We start from the raw sequence: 20,012 nt of genomic DNA on the forward strand, positions 1-20,012 counted from the left end.
GACATATTTATACAGTATTCCTTATTTAACGACTTTAACATATAAATTTCAAATTTCAGGATATTTCATATGGACACTCAAACTCCGACGAAGCACAAGTACAGTTAGCAGACAAAAGATTACACGGCCAGCTGAGCAGTGGCGGAATTAGGATATTCACGAAAGGGGTTCACAAGTGAACATACGAACTAATTGAAGGGGGTTCAACATCTAATATATATATATAAAAAATAATTTTAACCATGCATATATAACATAATTTTTCATCGAATGGGATTTAGATGAATCCCTCGGCAAAAGGTAGATCGGCCACTGCAGCTGAGGGTGACGGCGTTAATAGTTGTCTCCTCCGTTTCTCAAAGCCGCGTAGAAGCGGGTGTATTTGGTCCCCCAGCAATGCAAGGCAGTAACACAAAAGTTAATTAACTATTAACTCCCAATTGTTTGGTTGGAGAACCTACACAATATATATATATATATATATACTCCTTTAATTTACTTGTCCTTTGTTTAATTGTCATTTTCATTTCTCATCTACCTAATATCCTTTGATAGCTGTGTTTTTGGTGATCGATTTCAACTAATTTGATAGGAGTTTTGGTGATCGATCCTAACTGATTTGGATTCACCGTGATTTTATATTTAAAATATCTAATTAAAAAAAAAAAAATACTTATTATTTTATCACGATATTAGATGATTCATACAACTAATATGATCATCATAAAATTGTAAATAATTTCAACTAGAGTTCTATATAGAGTTCCAACATTGATCAATCTAAGGATGAGAATAACTCTTTATATTTGAATTAGACCTAATGTTCATTTTTTTCATGCTATCAAAGTCGCCTGCATTTTCAAGTTTTTTTCTACTAATATTAAGCCTCGTATTATACTATTCATGTTCAAATTGGCAAGCCTTATTTGCGAGTCTTTTTTTTTTTTTGGTAAACACGACATATTACAGGAAATTTATATGTGGGCAACCCACTGTATAAGCACCGGCAGTAGTACACTTAACTCTAATATTTGCAATCTGATAACTAGGATTAATAGTATTGAACATAAGTTGGTTAGGTGTATTTATCCTGACTCTATGGCAACTCAAGCCTCCATTTTTATCGACACTCGAAATATCATCTACAAATATAGGAGGTTCCCAAAATAGTTATAAGTTTCTACATATATATTATTGAGTATTGAGATTGATTATGACCCGTTTGAATTGACTTATTTTAAGTGCTTTTAAGCACTTTTGAAGTGTTTGAATATCTTTAAAAAGTGCTTATAAACACTTAATTTTAAGTTAAAATACTAAAAATAAGTCATGAGTTAGAAATCTTAACTTATGACTTTTGGCTTAAAGTAAAAAACAGGCGCTATATTATCTAAGTTAGCATCGGCGGTTTTAATTTAGTTCCCATAATTTTAATCTCTTAATCTAAATTTTGAGGATGAATTACATTCAAATTTCATTTTGTATTAGTTCATCTCAATATTAATCTCTATTTCTGTAGTATTGTGTTTTTACCTAAATTCACATTAGTAATAAATTTATTTTGTCACCCTTATCATTAAACATCGTCTAAAATCTCACCCGTAAAATTACATTCAATATGCTATTGTATCATTAAAAGTCAAAAGTAAATTTTAAGACCTCGTATTCTTTTATCATATTCAATCATTATATCTATTATTGATTTATATATATAAAAATTACATTCACGCAAAATAGTGGCCTGTCACAGATAGATAAATACATTAAAAGTATTCACTTACAGAAGCTTCATAGCTCTTTCAAGCTGTACAATATTCAAGTCTTAACTATAACATACTACTTGAGTATCAAAATCAAACCACAATGTCCATTGAAAAACAGATATGCAACTTCTTTTGTGGGGTCCTCCATTTCCCCCTCTTTGCTATATCTTCTGCAAAATGACAGCCTAAGTAAACAAACAGCCTGTAAAGAGCTGTTGGAAAAAACTTGAACTAAAAAGCTCTACTTGCAATTGTGTGTTTTTCATGGTTCCATTGAGGTATTCCTTACTGGGTTTTCTTTCTTTTTCCCTTTTTCTTCATACCCTTTTCAAATCTTGAAGTTTAGTGCAGAAAAAATTGGTTCTTTTGTTGTTTTATTCATAGCTTATTGCTTGTTCTTTTTTGCATTCAAGAAAGTTCAAATCTTGAAGATTAGTGCAATAAAGCTTAGTTCTTGATGTTTTATTCATAGCTTATTGCTTTTTCTTTTTTGCATTCAAGAAAGTTCAAATCTTGAAGATTAGTGCAATAGAGCTTAGTTCTTGATGTCTTATTCATAATTGCTTGTTCTTTTTGCATTCAAGAAAGTTCAAATCTTGAAGATTAGTGGAGAAAAGCTTAATTCTTTCTTGTCTTATTCATAGCTTATTGCTTGTTCTTTTTTCATTCAAGAAACTTCAAATGGATCTATGAGTTCTAGTGGCATTGAGAGATGGACTAATTAATGGTTTGTAATAGTAGTGTTTGATTAATTCTCTTTAAGGGAATTTGGAGTTTGTTAAAATGGGGATGTGGATGCATTTGGTTTTAGTTTTTGTGTTGTCAATTTTCTTGATTCATGAGGGCAATGCTGCATTCACTCCTCCTGATAAATATTTGATTGCTTGTGGATCTTCCAAAAATGTAACCTTTCTTGGCCAAATTTTTGTTCCTGACACAACACCCCATTCTTCAGTTTCTTTAGAAAATGTAGAGAATTCTATTGCTGCAACATCCAATTCCACTGCTCCATTTTCAGTATACCAGTCTGCTAGAATTTTCCACACTACAACATCTTACAAGTTTGATATTCATCAAGAAGGTCGACATTGGGTTCGATTGTATTTCTATCCTCTCCCTGGTCATAACTTAACATCTGCCTCAATCACAGTTGTTACAGAAAATTTTGTTCTGTTGGACAATTTTAGCTTCAAGAGATATAAGGGTAGTTACCTTTTTAAGGAATACTCAATCAATGTTACTACAGATAGCTTGACTGTTGCTTTGATCCCTTCTAATAACTCAGTCGCGTTTATTAATGCGATTGAAGTTGTATCGGCTCCTGATGAGTTGATTCCTGATCAAGCCGTAGCTGCATCTCCACCAGCCCCTTTTAATGGCCTTTCTGAGCTAGCCTTTGAAACTGTTTATCGGTTGAACATGGGAGGTCCTTTGATTACTGCTCAGAATGATACGTTAGGGAGAACGTGGGAGAATGACGTTAAGTACTTGCACGTCAATAGTTCTGCCGCGAATGTTTCAGTTAGCGCTGCAAGCATAAAATATCCACCCACCATTACTCCTGATATAGCACCAAATTGGGTTTATGCTACTGCTGAAACCATGGGAGATGCCAATACTGCCAATGGGAATTTCAATATCACCTGGGAGTTCCCAGTTGATCCAAACTTCATGTACCTCATCCGCGTACATTTTTGTGATATTGTGAGCGAGTCCATGAATACTCTACTTTTTAATCTGTACATAAATGATGACATTGCTAACGCGGACTTAGATTTGTCATCAACTGGTAATTTGGACGTTCCGTATTACAAGGATTTTGTCTCCAACTCCACAACAAATTCAGGTATTCTGACAGTCAGTGTTGGTCCAGACACAGGAGCCGCCGATTTGAGCAATGCCATTATGAATGGACTGGAAATCATGAAGATTAGCAATGGAGCTAGAAGCTTGAGTGGGGTTTCATCTGTTGAGACTCTATTTGTGCGGCCTCACAAAAAGAACAAGAAAGGTATGATAATTGGTTCTGCTGTAGGAGGAGCATCAGCTGCACTAGCAATTATTGGGTTGTGTTATTGCTGCTTGGTAGCCCGCAGATCAAAGACCTCACCCCAGGGGCACCCATGGCTTCCTCTTCCCTTGTATGGGAACTCTTTAACTTTGACAAAGATGTCCACAGTTTCTCAAAAGAGTGGAACGGCAAGCTGTATCTCCTTAGCTTCACCCAACCTTGGTCGATTCTTTAGTTTCCAAGAAATAATGGATGCTACTAATAAATTTGATGAAAGCCTGCTTCTTGGTGTTGGTGGTTTTGGTAGAGTCTACAAGGGAACGCTAGAAGATGGGACAAGGCTTGCTGTCAAAAGAGGCAACCCGAGATCTGAACAAGGTCTAGCTGAATTTCGAACAGAAATTGAAATGTTGTCCAAACTTCGCCACCGCCATCTCGTGTCTTTGATTGGCTATTGTGATGAAAGATCAGAGATGATTTTGGTTTATGAATACATGGCAAATGGGCCTCTCCGAAGTCATCTGTATGGAACGGATCTTCCGTCTCTTTCGTGGAAGCAACGTCTTGAGATTTGTATAGGTGCTGCTAGGGGGCTGCATTACCTCCACACTGGTGCATCACAGAGCATCATTCACCGTGATGTGAAAACTACAAACATACTCTTGGACGAGAACTTTGTAGCCAAAGTTGCTGATTTTGGTCTGTCTAAAACTGGACCAGCTCTTGATCAGACCCACGTCAGCACTGCTGTTAAAGGTAGCTTTGGGTACCTGGATCCAGAGTACTTTAGAAGGCAGCAGCTTACAGAGAAATCAGATGTTTATTCATTTGGTGTTGTCCTAATGGAAGTGCTCTGCACCAGACCCGCATTGAATCCTGTCCTACCACGGGATCAAGTCAATATAGCTGAGTGGGCCATGACTTGGCAAAAGAAAGGCATGTTGGATCAGATAATGGACCCAAATCTTGCAGGGAAGGTGAATTCAGCCTCCCTCAAGAAGTTTGGGGAGACCGCGGAGAAGTGTTTGGCTGACCATGGCGTTGATAGACCTTCCATGGGGGATGTTCTGTGGAATCTAGAGTATGCTCTTCAGCTTGAGGAAACCTCATCAGCTCTGGCAGAGCCCGATGATAACAGCACTAATCATATACCCAGCATACCTTTGACACCACTTGAGCCATTTGAAAATAGTGTGAGTATGATTGAAGGGATTAACTCTGGAACTGATGATGATGCAGAGGATGCTGCCACTAGTGCTGTTTTCTCCCAGCTGGTAAATCCACGGGGAAGGTGAAAAGGAACAGTCTATTGTGTATGTGACATCCCATAATTTTTATTTTGTGGCATCAACGAAATATTAATGCGATTTATAAATCTTTTCATTCCTAGTATTTGAGTCAATTTTTCCTAATAAAATGCTCGAGTATGTACTGTAAATGATTGTTGCAGCTGGGCATCCTATTGAAATTTGTCTTTGTAATACTAAGAGTTGTAACCTTGTTTGAACTATTATTACATAGGTGATAGAGTTGCCTTTTTACTCATAGATATCATGACTACAAATTGTCAAAGCGTTGTAATCAGTATCTCAGAGAGAAAATATTAATCAATTGTTGCAGCACTTCAGCAGCGTTATCTTCTGATTGTGGCTGAGTTTGTCATGCTGTTACTGCAGCTTTTGTTTCCATAAAGGTAATAGTGATGCTCTCTTAAACTGAGTTGGGAATCTGCTTTTGCTATTATAAACTGAGCTGCCATTTTCCGTTTTGCATACACTAGTCCTCTATAAAGGTTGTGCCGCGGGCTTCTCAACATCTTAAACATCTACTTAGCCACTCTTTTAATGCATCCAATTGTAGCACCTTTTCATAAGTCAATTCTTGGAAGTTTGTTTGAAATCTAAGATGCATATCTGCAGATGACAAATTTGTTATTCTGAACTGGGGATATCTGTATCGTGTATACTTGAGTAAAAAAACTTGGTTATGGAATAAACATACAAGTCTAAATAAGAACTAGAAATCCATGCTTTGCTGTAGATTACTGGAACTAAAAACTTTTTATTATCTGCAACTGACAACTACAAAAGAAATAATATCCCAATTGGGTGCTCATTTTCGGCAAACTATTCCATGGCCGCTGCTTGATGCTCCAGTACAATCTAAAGTCCCAAAATCCATGACTAGGGGGTCTGATTCTTTCATTACTCCAGCTGGAGCAAAGATACACGAATTACATTTTGAAGACAAAAGGGTTGAAGTTCTGTACTTGTCTTCACCTCCCACTACAGGCACTGCAACGCCTGGTTTTGCTGGATTCTTAAAGTCTGGCTGGTAAGTCTGGCCAAGAACGCCTTCAACCTCTGTTGAGAGGCCATAGAATCTGAACTGCACGTCCAGGTGAGCAAAGCAGTCATCAGAAGGTAACTGATAGTTGTGAATCCTGTCATCTTCTTTGGTAATAGGTACTACATTAACTGAAATTTCTGCAACTTCTGGAAGTGTGATCATAGCACCGTTCTTGCTTGAAGTTCTTTCTACTTTAATGCCGCTTTCAGAAGATTCCCATATAGATGGATAGCCTTGTTCTAAGCTTAGCTCCTTTCCGTTATAAGAGAATTTCAGATGATCAACCTCTTCATCCCAAGACTCTACCTTGGCAGCCTCCACCGAGAAAGCATGCATGTCAAAGAGGATTCCAAGAGCTTGAATCCATGTGTAGTCTCGGGGTCTACCAGCGGGTCTCAAGCCAATGAAACGGGCATTAATTTGGAGGTTAAGATCTGAAACTAAGCTGAAATGCTCATTGCTCTTGCCATGGAAGAAAAAGACAATTCCATCTCCACCAATGAAGCGAGGATCCAAGCATGCTGCTCCGGGATGATTGCAATTCGCCTTCCTGTCTGTGTGTAAGTATCATTGATCAGAAATTAAGATTTTTGGGAAGCATATGATCGTTAAAAACATTCTTGGACAATGAAATCAAGTTTTTTTTTTTTCCTGAGCCCGATCTTTGGAAAAAAATGCATTGTGTTTCCGAGCTAAAGTTCTAGCTCAAGAAAGTTGAAGTTCAAACATATGTGAATATAACAGAAAACAGATAATGGTTAAAAACTGATCAAGGACTAAGAAAGTAGAGAATCTCTTACTTCTGCACTCAGGCTTGCACATCGGGGAATTGCAGTTGACATAGCAAACTTTGGCCTTCGGGTTACTTGGAGATTTTGATGGGCATTCTGCAGGACACTTTAATGGTCGCAGAAAGCATCTACTTTTCTTGCTTGTGCAGGTTATGTATTCTCCATTGATCTCTGTCACACCAGCTAAAAAGAGTATCACAATAGCAAAAAAACACTTGTTTTGTAGGTTACTCATTCTCTCCATGCAAGTCACAGATGAAGCTCAAGATGGCCTAGTTTGTCTTCTCCTTGGCCTCTTATAGAGTAGTCCAAGGTAATTCTTTTCTTAGTTCATATTTTATTTACTGCAATTTGCTAGTAAAGTACTACTACTTGTTTTATAGCTACTGGTTTAAAAAGTGGTTTGTATTCTTTAGTCAATGCGTTGGGGCTTGCAGCAGTATATAATATAACAGAAGTTTGACAATTTCTCTGGCAGATCACATGAATAGTAATCTGTGATTAGAGACTCTGAAGTGCTTTCATTATACATTTACAAGTTGCTTTTATGGTTTTAAGCCAAGCCGGCACGGTTTTCCTCAAAAGGCCTCACAATGTTAAGCGATAATGCACCTATGTGTAGCTTCCAATTTATTCCTCTAGCAATGTGGGACTAGTTTGCACACCAACGACCCTCGAACTAAGTTCCATGTGGCCATCACCACGATCCACGGGTCAATATTTATGTGTCACCAATATTGTTTTGAGTATTTTATGAAGCCCGCACTAGCTTCTGTTTGTATGTGTGTGTCTCTAAGCTCACAAGGGGAAGTAAACTAGGCCCCACGCCATCATCTGCCTTGTCATGCTCGTCCAGCTGAATCCGAGCTCTGAGCTTTGATATCAATTGTTAGGCTAAATCAATTCAAAAATACTCCTAACATGTTGTGATATTGTTCCGCTTTGGATCAAGCCTGCACGATTTTCCTCAAAAGGTCTCACCCCATTAAGAGATTTTACACTTTGTATGTATCTATCCAACCTTTTTAATTACCAATATGAAACTATATTCGCACGTCCAACAAATATATTTGCATTTCAATAGTTTATTTTTAAAAAGAGATTGGGCCTTGTTTTGCGGTAGATACATGTGAAAAGGAGCTTCCATAGCTTGTGTGTGAGTGTAACATATATTTGAATTTTGAAGTGTAAAATCTACTCCCTCCTATTCAAGTTGTCCTCTTGAAATTTGTAGACCTAAATGAACATGCCATAACATTTATAGTTTCTCACTAAGGAATAAACATGCCATAACATTTATAGTTTCTCACTAAGGAATAAACATGCCATAACATTTATAGTTTCTCACTAAGGATAAATCGAGAAGTTTAAACTAAATTATTTTTTCTAAAAAAAATTAAACGACGGTACCCAAGATTTTCACGCCTCGTGTTGGTCAAGGGCTGAGCAATACTTCCGGGCCTTAACATAATTCAATTATTTTCAAATTTAAACTTGTATCATTTTTTTTTTTATAAACGAACTAAAAAGGAAAGTGTATTACAGGAATGGGAATGTATGGTGCAAGAACATGTTAAGAGCTATATTCTTGCCTACGTTTCCTCCGTGAACACAGATCTTCGGACACAAATTACATTGTAACATAAAGTTGACTTGGCCTTAAAGAAAAAAAAAAGGTGAATTGTACCAAAAAAGAAAAAAAAAAAAACAATTCTTCTGAATCAACATAATGTTTTTCTTTTGTCACCAATCAACTAAAGAAAGAACTGCAGCTATGTTGCTTGGACTCTTCAAATATACCAACTTGCGTGTGTTAGATCTTCCAAAGATGGTGTATTTTTGGATGATCCGACAAGAGCGCGGCAGCATTGTTGGAGAGTCTGAGCAACATAGAACTGCAGCATATAACAAGAGATATCTGGTTGCTTACAATTTAAGAAGAAATAAATAAATTAACACACAGCTGACATGCATTCAACTGACTTCGCTTACAGAAAGGAGCAAAATTCATTAGCCTACAAGAAATATCCAGGAGTACAAAACACAAGCATACAAAAGAATATCCACAACAAAACCAACAGATATAAAGCAGTAAGGCTTGAAACTCCTAATATATAAAGCAAGAAATACAAAAGAATGTTGCCAGTTGAAGAATATATACCAGCGAGCGACGTGAATGCAACTGCCGTAACTCTAAATGTTGTGCCAATATATGTTCTTGTCAGCGAACAGTCAATGTGAGACATAAAAGAGTGCCACCCTTAATGCATTCCTCAACAAATTTGAAGATGTATTGAGGATGCCTAGCTTATATATACTTAAGGTAACTGGCTATTATTTACTGTTGCCTGCATTCTGTTGGGCAATGCAACTTCGATTCCAGCCTCTATCTTTTCGAGCATTACCAATGTTAGCAGTCAAGGAATGACCTAGAACTCGTAAGCCATTAGCTCCCGAGCCCTCCAACAACTGCAACTCAAGTGCTTGCGCACGAGACACAACTGTATAAAGCTGGAATGATGGATTTAATAAGTGTTGAGGCATACTATATGCCTCTTCTGTATTAAATTCATCGTTGGACCTCCAAGATTTTCTGCTCGTATGTCGTGATCACTGCCAGCAGAGTGAACACGAACATGGGAATATGAGCCAAACGAAAAGGGATCACTTCCCCACCTTGGACATATGGAGTGTACAGGATCAGGCACAGTTTTCCCCTTAGGCTCATATATGCCTGTCGAAGTAGCCAGATGAAAATGAAACCAGAGTTCACGTTCTTCCTCGAAGAACAAAAACTGGGATAAGAAGGTTAAAAATATATGTAGACGTGTATAAAGATGGACCAATGACCATACGTCCCCAAGGAGAGCGCCTAGTGGTTGAATCATTGGACTAAGGTTGAAATGATACTACAACGCTTGGTGTAAACCATTTGCGCCAGCATTCATGAACAGGCTTACATGGGAAACTCGTCGTTTGTTTTTTAGCAGGACAGGCTGATGGTGTATTAGTCGAGGTGTGAGTGAGTTGATCCGGACACCACCCATAGAAGAAAATATAAAAATATAAAAACAAAGATGGATGATACCATTGAGAATGTTCATAACTCGAAGAATTAGGTGGACGGTTCTGTACATTCGAAAATTGAGCAACGTCACCAGCAACAAGTACGGGAACCCCAGAAACAGTATGATAACTATAAAATAAGAAGACCTCTCCTACTCTATGGCTATAACGGTTGAGGCAACCAAAGTTATCCAAGTCTTCCCCCCAAAAAAGGTGAGGGAATGCCATGGCAACCTTATTCAGCAACCCGAATCCTAGCCTATCAATAGCTTCAAGTTTCTGCTCAGGTAACTCTGGTTCAAATCTAATTGATCTTCTTTGTAGTACCCAAAGAGGAACGGTGCAGAGGACCATGCCTGCTTGAAGAAGTTGGTCCCCGGCAATGACCTCAACTACTTCATTTCCATACTTTATTGTCTGAACAGTCTTTCCATGGAGTATAGGAACTCCTTTACACGGTGCTCTGATTATACCCTAATTTGCACCAGCAAGAAAACTATAATCACCGCCCATTTCATAAGGATCGTCTTGATCCCAATAGGTAGCAGATAGTTCTGAGAGGCATGCAGCATTTGCATATTTCAAGTTTGCAAAATGCCAATCCAGTAGTTGCTTCTCTTCTGTAGTTTTAGCCACGGCACATAATTGTCTGAGTATCTCCAACACGGAGCCTAATGAGATATCATTAGCCAATCCGCTTACTAACCTTCTTAGCTCAGGAACTTTGTCTAGTAGCTTATTGAATATGAGCTCAACTCTGAAATCGATTTCTGCATCAACAGGAGCTCCGTCAGGCTTGTATAAACGACACTTGTCTCTTAACTTTGTGAAGCGGAATGGAAAACTATCTAGCCAAAACTCCCAGTGGATTCGCGTGGATACCAGTTATGACACTGCCACCGAGATCCACAGCAGCAAACTTGCCTTCCCATTCCACTTTCTGAGTATAAACACTCCCTCCAGGTCGGTTCCTACCTTCAAGGATAACCACCTTGAATCCAGACGACATCAGTTGCCTTGCTGCAACCAAACCACCGAGTCCATCACCAACAATAATTACCGACTCTTCACTAGGTTCCTCAGGTATATTAGATACAAATGATGGTGAAACGCCAAAATTTATATACCCGTTATACAAAAGAAAGTCATATGCTATGGCCACCAAATGCTCGTACTCAGCACTTACATTTTCCCTCAAGCGTTCCTTTGGACAGCCAAATATGAACATTCTCCCTCCATTTCGCAAGACTATGGTTTCTCACAACGATATAATCATTCTGTTCTTTCCCATCCAGTTCACTTACAACTCCAGCCTTTCTTTCTTCTTCAAGAAGATCATCAATAGGAAACCCCAACGAAAGAGCTATCATTGCCTCCGTTTCAGTTTCATACTCCAAATCTTTCTTCGCTCTACTCCTCTTCCTCACCGAACCACCTAAATGCTCTTCTATAAAATCATCCATCAAATTTCTCATCATAATTCATCGAAACTACCCTCTTTCTTACATGTCTCTATTGAGATTGAACCTCTTGAATTTGAGGTTTCCATTTTCTTTCCTTTTTCCGTCGAAACTCCCAGTTTGAATAAACTTGATCTTTTAGCCTAATAGGAAGCCAGTTTTACATTGCTTAGGCAGAAACTCACCCTACTTATAGCCTCTATTTACTTCAAAAAGCTAGTACCAATTTAGTCCAGTCTTGGCAATCTAGATAAAGCAAAAAAGTTTATTTTCCAGAAAAATTTGAGACCAACACTAAATTGGTTATTAAAATTGATCATCACTACTAAGGAATTACAAGTTTGGAGCCACTGTCACATGGAAAAGGAGAAATACCAGCCCGTTGCACTAAACCTCCCGCTTGATCCTTTTCTCTATCATAACATATAATTTTCGACTAAATGACTATAGGAGCTAGGTTGAATGATCATCCAAGCTTTTAACTCACATTAAAAGAGCAGGAAAAGTTAACAAAGGGGTGTTTTGGTCAAATTTTCCAATCCTAAGGGATGTTATCGATTAAGTGGAATAGTATAAGGACGTCTTGAAATTATCGAGTAAGTGGAATAGTATAAGGACGTCTTGAAATTATCGAGTAAGTGGAATAGTATGAGGATGTTTTGAAATTTGGGATGGAACAATATAAATAATATTAATCAAAACTTATTTGGTAAATCTATGTCCAATAAGTGGATTAGTGTAAGGATGTAACGAAATTTTGGATGGAACAATAGGAGTAATAATCAAAAGTTATTTCGTAAATGTATATCCCTTTTTCGAAACCTTGTATATAAGTCTAATTTAGCCCAACTCATTTTAAGTGGAATAGTGTAAGGATGTAATGAAATTTTAGATGGAACAATAGGAGTAATAATTAAAAGTTATTTCGTAAATGTATATCCCTTTTTCGAAACCTTATGTATAAGTCTAATTTAGCCCGACTTTAGCCCAACTCATTTTAAGTGGAATAGTGTAAGGATGTAATGAAATTTTGGATGGAACAATAGGAGTAATAATCAAAAGTTATTTCGTAAATGTATATCCCTTTTTCGAAACCTTATATATAACAGTCGTTGCACTAAATCCCCCACTTGACCCTTTTCTCTATCATAACATATATTTTCAACTAAATGATTATAGGAGTTAAGTTGAATGATCATCCAACCTTTTAACTCGCGTTAAAAGAGGCAGAAAAGTTAACAAAGGGTTGTTTTTGGTCAAATTTTCCAACCCTAAGTGATGTTACCGATTAAGTGGAATAGTATAAGGACGTCTTGAAATTTTGGAAGAAACAATAGGAATAATATTAATCGAAACTTATTTTGTAAGTCTATAAACAATAAGTGGAACAATGTAAGGATGTAATGAAATTTTGGATGGAATAATAGAGTAATATTATTTCGTAAATGTAGATCCGTTTTTCGAAACCTTATATAGGAGTCTAATCTAGCTCGACTTTAGCCCAACTCATTTCAAACGAATTTTTGGATGGAAAAATAGGAGTAATATTAATTAAAACCTATTTCGTAAGTCTTATCCCTTTTTCGAAACCTTATATATAAGTCTAATTTAGCCCGACTTTAGCCCAACTCATTTCAAACCCTCTAAGCCCAAATAACAGACAAATAGGATTCGAAATTTCGGACCCTAATTTCTATCAATTGACTTTTCACCCGCCAATTTCAAATATCGCCGGAGTAAACCTCTCTACCGTCAATTCTTCGCCTGAACCCTAATTCTTCACCGGAATCTACTTGTAAGTTCCCTTTTTCCCCTCTTTCTCTATGGATTTTCTCCTCTCTGTTTCTCGTAATAAAAACCCTAAACCCTAAAAGCTAATTCGAATTTGGAATAGAAATGAAGTACACAACAGTTCTTCTGATTTTTCGTTAGTAGTGAAGATCAATTTAATTTTGATACACATATTTAGTATTAGTCTCAGTTTTCTGGAAAATAATTTTTTTTTACTTTTTACAGATTGCCGTGAGACAGTTGAATTTTGAAGTAAATTCAGGTGTAATTCGGGTGAGTTCACTGTAATATCTGAAGTTTGTGCCTAGTAAAAGATTCAGTATATTCGAAGTGGGAGGTTCCGAGGAAAAAGGAGTGAAAATGGAAACGTCAAATTCAGGGAGTTCAATCTCAAAGAGACCTGTGAGAAAGAGGGTAGCTTCAAGGAATTATGATGAAAAATTGATGGATGAATTTATGGAAGAGCAATTGGGTGGTTCAGTGAGGAAGAGGAGTAGAACGACGAAAGATTTGGAGAAAGAAACTGAAACGGAGGCGATGATAGCTCTTTCGTTGGGGTTCCCTATTGATGATCTTCTCGAAGAAGAAAGAAAGGCTGGAGTTGTAAGTGAACTGGATGGGAAAGAACAGAATGATTATATCGTTGTGAGAAACCATATTCTTGCAAAATGGAGGGAGAATGTTCATATTTGGCTGTCCAAAGGAAGGATAAGGGAAACTGTAAGTGTTGAGTATGAGAATTTGGTGGCCATAGCATATGACTTTCTTTTGTTTAACGGGTATATAAATTTTGGGGTTTCACCATCAGTTGTATCTAATATCCCTGAGGAACCTAGTGAAGGGTCTGTGATTATTATTGGTGCTGGTCTCGCTGGTTTGGCTGCAGGGAGGCAACTGATGTCATTTGGATTCAAGGTGGTTATCCTTGAAGGTAGGAACCGACCAGGAGGGAGAGTTTATACTCAGAAAATGGGAGGAAAGGGCAAGTTCGCTGCTGTGGATCTTGGTGGCAGTGTCATTACTGGTATCCACGCGAATCCTTTGGGAGTTTTGGCTAGACAACTTTCCATTCCGCTTCACAAAGTCAGAGACAAGTGTCCTTTATACAAGCCTGGCGGAGCTCCTGTTGATGCAGAAATTGATTCCAGAGTTGAACTCATTTTCAATAAGCTACTGGACAAAGTTACCGAGCTAAGAAAGTTAGTAAGTGGATTGGCTAATGATATCTCCTTAGGTTCAGTTTTGGAGATTCTGAGACAATTATATGATGTGGCTAAAACTACAGAGGAGAAGCAACTTCTGGATTGGCATTTTGCAAACTTGGAATATGCAAATGCTGGATGCCTCTCAGAACTCTCTGCGACCTATTGGGATCAGGATGATCCTTATGAAATGGGTGGCGATCACTGTTTTCTTGCTGGTGGAAATTGGGGCATAATCAGAGCATTGTGTAAAGGAGTTCCTATACTCTATGGCAAGACCGTTCAGACTATAAAGTATGGAAATGAAGGAGTTGAGGTCATCGCTGGGGACCAACTTTTTCAGGCAGACATGGTCCTATGTACTGTTCCTCTTGGGGTACTAAAAAGAAGATCAATTAGGTTTGAACCGGAGTTACCTGAGAAGAAGCTTGAAGCTATTGATAGGCTAGGATTTGGGTTGCTGAATAAGGTTGCCATAGTATTCCCTCACGTTTTTTGGGGTGAAGACTTGGATACCTTTGGCTGCCTCAACCATTATAGCCACAGACGAGGAGAGTTCTTCTTATTTTATAGTTACCATACTGTTTCTGGGGGTCCAGTGCTTATTGCACTTGTTGCTGGTGACGCTGCTCAATTTTTCGAAAGCACAGAGCCATCCACGTTAATTCATCGTGTTATGAACATTCTCAAAGGTATTATCCATCTTTATTTATATATTTTTATATTTTTTCTATGGGTGGTGTCCGGGTCAACTTACACTCACCTCGACTAACCCACCAATCAGCCTGTACAGCTAAACAACAGTCTTAGACCAAGTGCTGTAGCAGGGATCCCAACCTTATTCCCATTATGGCCGTCTCCTTGGGGACGTATCATCCATCTTTACACAAGACTAGATAAATTTTTAATTTTCTTTTCCCTTTTTTTCTTCTTTGAGGAAGAACGTAAAATCTGGTTTCATTTTTATCTGGCTACTTCCACAGGTATATATGAGCCAAAGGGAATAAGCGTGCCTGATCCTATACAATCCATATGTACAAGATGGGGAAGTGATCCCTTTACGTTTGGCTCATATTCACATGTTCGTGTTCAGTCGTCTGGCAGTGATTACGACATACTTGCCGAAAATCTTGGAGGTCGGTTGTTTTTTGCCGGAGAGGCTACGATTCGACAACATCCAGCCACCATGCATGGAGCCTATTTGAGTGGCTTAAGAGAAGCTTCTCGCATTTCTCAATCCATGAAAGTGAGGCAAAACAATCCAAGGAAAACTGTATTAAAGAATGTTGGACCAAGCAAGGATGTATTGGAAGAGTTGTTCAAAAGGCCAGATCTAGCATTCGGGGAGTTCTTATTTGTATTTGATCCCTTCGCTTGTGATTCTAGATCTTTAGGACTAATGAGAGTTACTTTTGCAAATCCCAATGATGAATTTAATACAGAAGAGGCAGATAATATGCCTCAACAATTATTAAATCCATCACTGCAGCTTTATGCAGTTGTGTCTCGTGAGCAAGCACATGAGTTGCAGTTGCTGAAGGAAGGAAGTGATAGCAAAATGTCATATTTTCTTAAAGATCTGGGCTTGAAGTTAATGGGAGCTAATGGCTTAGGTGTTCTAGGCCATTCCTTGGCTGCTAACATTGGTAATGCTCGAAGAGTTAGAGGCCGGAGTAGAAGTTATATTACCCAACAGAATGCAGGCAACAGTAATAGTCAGTTACCTTGAGTAGATATCAGCTAAGCATCCTCAATATATCTTCAAATTTGTGGAGAGATGCGATATTCTTTTGTATGCTTGTCTTTTGTACTACTGGATATTTCATGTAGGCTAAAGCATTGTTTGCTCCCTTTTGTAGGCAAAGCTGTATAATTTTTGATAGAAATGAGAGAAATTAAGATGGATTAAACTTGTATCAGCAAAGAGTTGTAAATGAAAAAAGAAGCCAGTTGAATGCATGTTTCTGTGTCAATTTGTTTATTTCTTCTCTAACTATGAGCTCCCAGATATCTCTTGTCATATACCGCAGGAAAGGGATGGAAGGTTGAAAAATCTGCTGAAAACTTCATATTTCAGACCATGGAGTGATATACAAGATAAAGATGGAAACGGTGCTGACACTCATCAAGAGATTTTGAAGCAAATTTTGCTGATAGGAGGCGTGTCAATAACATGGATTTTTCTAGGTATTGTTTGAAATTTTGCTGATGCTTCTGTTGCATTTTAGAACTGCTTCCTACTACTTCAACAACATACCCAGTGTACTCCACAAGTGGGGGTCTGGGGAGGATGGTGTGTACACAGCCTTACCCCTACCTTGTGAAGGTAGAGAGGCTGTTTCCAATAGACCCTCGACTCAACCAAAGCATATCAAAATCAACTATGGACGAGAAATACAGCATTGGGAAGCCATGCTAAAAGAAAAGGAGTAGAGAACAGTAGTACTGCTGGTGCTCATAAAGGAAGTAATGTGTCAGAATATTTCTTTGGTATCTCATATTTTCTCCAGTCATTTCTGTGTTATCCCTTATTAGGATGGATATAGAGACTGCAACTCTAAAAGAGATCTTAGAAACTATGAAGCATCTAATTCGTACAGTTAGGAGGCTTAACTTTTCACTTTTAAAGGTAGTATTTATTTCCTAGTCTTTGCTGAGGACTCTATTAGAAGCCAATAATTCATGATAAACATAGACCGCCTCTTAGGAGAGATAAATACGGAACAAAAATAGCACTTAAGTTGGTGGTCAGAAAAGATATTGCACATTCTGGATTAATCGTTCACATCGCATAGCTTAAGCCCTAATGGTTTATTTAGTCTGTCTGAGGTGATGAAAACAGAAAAAAATATCTAGCTCTATCTCTGTCCTGTAAAGGAACTCCCTAAGGTTTGGCCATTGCAAGTTGCTTGATATAATTTGTTGTATTATGTAAGTTTAAAGAGTCGGCTGCATCTGAAGGTATGTTTTTTAGCTATTTATTAAGCTAGCTATCAGTTTTATTAAAAAGTAATGTTATACACAATAACATCATCTGAAATCAAATATTAGAATTCTAATTGTTCATGAAAGATAATGTTGTGTACCAGACAAAAAAGACAGGTGGTTGAACATCAAACGTTGTTAAGAAAGTTGGCGCACGTACGACATTTGCAATCTCCAAATACACACATACCTTGTGCAGCCGTTGCACTTAGCAGTTCTGGGGCAACTCGTGCTCAATTTTCGACTAGCACGCTCTTCAGCTTCACCACAACTTAACCTTAAAAAGAAAAAACTACCATTAGTAAATCAAGCACATGATAAAGAGGCGCCCAAAATTGGGCTAATGCATTTTCCATTTGTGTGTGTGCTTCCTTTTTTCGTGCTAGTAGATTGTTTATTACTATATGTGTAGCTGAAGTTTCTTGTTAGTGTTAAGTGATGTCTATGGTTTCAGACAGGTAGTTTTTAGTATTATCTTGTGGCTGGAGTATTATCTTGTGGCTGTAGTATTATCTTGTGACTAGTGATGTTAGTCGGGGGTCTTATTGGTCCTAAGCCAGGGGTCTATCGGAAACAACCTCTCTACTTCACCTGAGGTAGTGGTATGGTCTGCGTACACTCTACCCTCTCCCACACCCCAGTACGTGGGAATACACGGGGTATGTTGTTGTTGTTGTTGTTGTTGGGATATTGCTCTTCCAGTTTACTTATCTTGCTGTTGCTCTCTATGTAGGAGGCCGCGGATCTATTGCTAGGACAGCTTCAGTAGTTAAAAGGCAGAGGAGAAAGAGTTGAAGAGGAAAAGAAAAGAAGAAAAAGCACTCATGAAGATGAAAGCAACAAGTCAAGTATAACGCATAAGGAACTGCGAAATGTCATCATCTTCAATCTCGTCTTCTGAATCGAGTGGATCAAGCGATGATGTATGTCAAAATTTGGTCGACAGAAGATTGGAACTCTTCCCAAACAATTCCTGAGGCATGTGACCGAACACTTGAGAATAAAACATTTAATCCTGCCGATTCAACTATAGTCGAGCCTCAGACTATAAACCCGGAAGCAGATACATCAGTAGAGATTCTCAACCACAATCAATAGGGAGGACTACAAGTTTAGAAGTCCTGGTGCCTCGACAAATAGTCTCATGTTGCTTGGAAGCTAGTGATTGCCACATTGGTAATGTAGGCAGCAGTATCATGCCAGGCAGCAAGTCTAATGCATCTGAAGCAACAGCTACAACAATAGCAGCAGCGTGGACAAAGAGAATCAAAGTATGTATGGGAGGTAAATGCAAGAAACTAGGCGCGGGAACTATCTTAGACAAACTCCAACGCGTTGTTGGATGGAAGCTGCAGTCTCAGGGTGCAAATGCATGGGTAAGTGTAAAGTTGGTCCTAATGTCAGAGTTTCAAGGTGTAGTAGCAGCAGCTCGGACACGTTCCAAGCTGGTGACTGGGTTGCTGTTAGCTCTGCTCCTGCTACGACTAGTACTTCTCTATGTATCGGAGTTGGTCTAGAGGATGTGAGTCTGAATGCAGCCAATTACTTGGTAGATAGCAAGTAGGGCTGGCAAATTCTGTGATTAGTGATAGAATCTTCAATATGCTAACTTTATTCTACTAATTATTCAGGAAATTATGGTAATAATTGTATAAATCATTCAAGAAATGAGAAAAATTGATGTATGATTGAAAGACATTAATCTACACTATTACAAGCTACAAGGAAATGACATAAGGTCACCACTAAATTTGTCCAGAATTTGCAAAAAGACACTTAAACTTTGCGGGGTCCTATTACCCAAAAAAACAATTATGAACTTATACGAATATACTCTTTTTCAGTCAATCCCAATTTTTAGAAAGGAAGTGAAATCACACCCCAATTATTGCTTGCCATGTGCTACGTTTATTTTATTTTTATTAATTTTTCTTATTTTATTAGCTTATGGTCTTTTTTTTCGGTTCCTTCTTCCCCATTCGTCCATCTATGTCTAACTCCAACTCTTTTCTTCTCTTCGCCGATAATTCTTTGGTGTGGCCACCATTACCATCACCTTCAACATCATTCTCATCGAGCCCACTAAATCACCGCCAATTTAAAATTAAGATTGAAAAATCGATATATCAAATTAAAATTTTCTAAATTAAAAAACACTATCAAAATCTTCTTTATTACCAAAGAAGTATTACCCCTAAAGAAGCTAGAGCAGGGCCTAATTGAAAATGAAATGAATTGTTGATCGCAGCCGAAATTTGCTAAAGAGTCTGCCACTTTGTTGTTAACTCTAAATGAATAGATGATTTTGAAACGGCCAGCCGATAATTTGGATTGAATGAAGCTCCACCATAAATGTAGGTATGAGGAATTTTAGGGGCTTCTGAACCCTTACTTTGGTTTGTGCACTAAATCAAATGGATTGTAACTGAATATATATCTCAAAAAGCTAAATGCTTCCTTTGTTTTTGAATTTCTAAAATTCAATTAAATGAGTTTTGAAGAATTGTTCGAAATGTGTAGATTTTTTTTAAATAAGATTTTAAAGTTGAAGAAATAAATCGAAGCAATAGCAGCAAAACAAGGTCAATAAAGTT

At 37.9% G+C, this 20,012-nt stretch overlaps 3 protein-coding genes and 2 pseudogenes across 3 annotated transcripts; 3 read left to right on the forward strand and 2 right to left on the reverse strand.

Annotated features, from left to right (window-relative positions):
- The first annotated feature begins 1,745 nt into the window (after positions 1-1,745).
- Positions 1,746-5,415, forward strand: LOC107878693 (receptor-like protein kinase THESEUS 1). Its single transcript, XM_016725780.2, has one exon. It carries the CDS (start codon positions 2,547-2,549, stop codon positions 5,067-5,069), a length of 2,523 nt encoding a protein of 840 aa, XP_016581266.1. The 5' UTR covers positions 1,746-2,546; the 3' UTR covers positions 5,070-5,415.
- Positions 5,416-5,780: 365 nt separating this feature from the next.
- On the reverse strand, positions 5,781-7,224 carry LOC107878695. The gene is made up of 2 exons (XM_016725782.2): positions 6,924-7,224; positions 5,781-6,677 (listed from the first exon to the last, which is right to left on the reverse strand). Exons 1-2 carry the CDS (start codon positions 7,156-7,158, stop codon positions 5,887-5,889), a joined length of 1,026 nt encoding a protein of 341 aa, XP_016581268.2. The 5' UTR covers positions 7,159-7,224; the 3' UTR covers positions 5,781-5,886.
- Positions 7,225-9,124: 1,900 nt separating this feature from the next.
- On the reverse strand, positions 9,125-11,860 carry LOC107876910 (annotated as a pseudogene).
- Positions 11,861-12,664: 804 nt separating this feature from the next.
- LOC107878694 (lysine-specific histone demethylase 1 homolog 2) lies at positions 12,665-16,392 on the forward strand. The gene is made up of 3 exons (XM_016725781.2): positions 12,665-13,235; positions 13,457-15,125; positions 15,417-16,392. Exons 2-3 carry the CDS (start codon positions 13,592-13,594, stop codon positions 16,160-16,162), a joined length of 2,280 nt encoding a protein of 759 aa, XP_016581267.1. The 5' UTR covers positions 12,665-13,235; positions 13,457-13,591; the 3' UTR covers positions 16,163-16,392.
- On the forward strand, positions 16,392-19,587 carry LOC124885915 (annotated as a pseudogene).
- The last annotated feature ends 425 nt before the right edge of the window (positions 19,588-20,012 follow it).

This window comes from Capsicum annuum, chromosome 7 (genome assembly GCF_002878395.1).
Source record: "Capsicum annuum cultivar UCD-10X-F1 chromosome 7, UCD10Xv1.1, whole genome shotgun sequence".
In the NCBI taxonomy this organism is placed as follows: domain Eukaryota; kingdom Viridiplantae; phylum Streptophyta; class Magnoliopsida; order Solanales; family Solanaceae; genus Capsicum; species Capsicum annuum.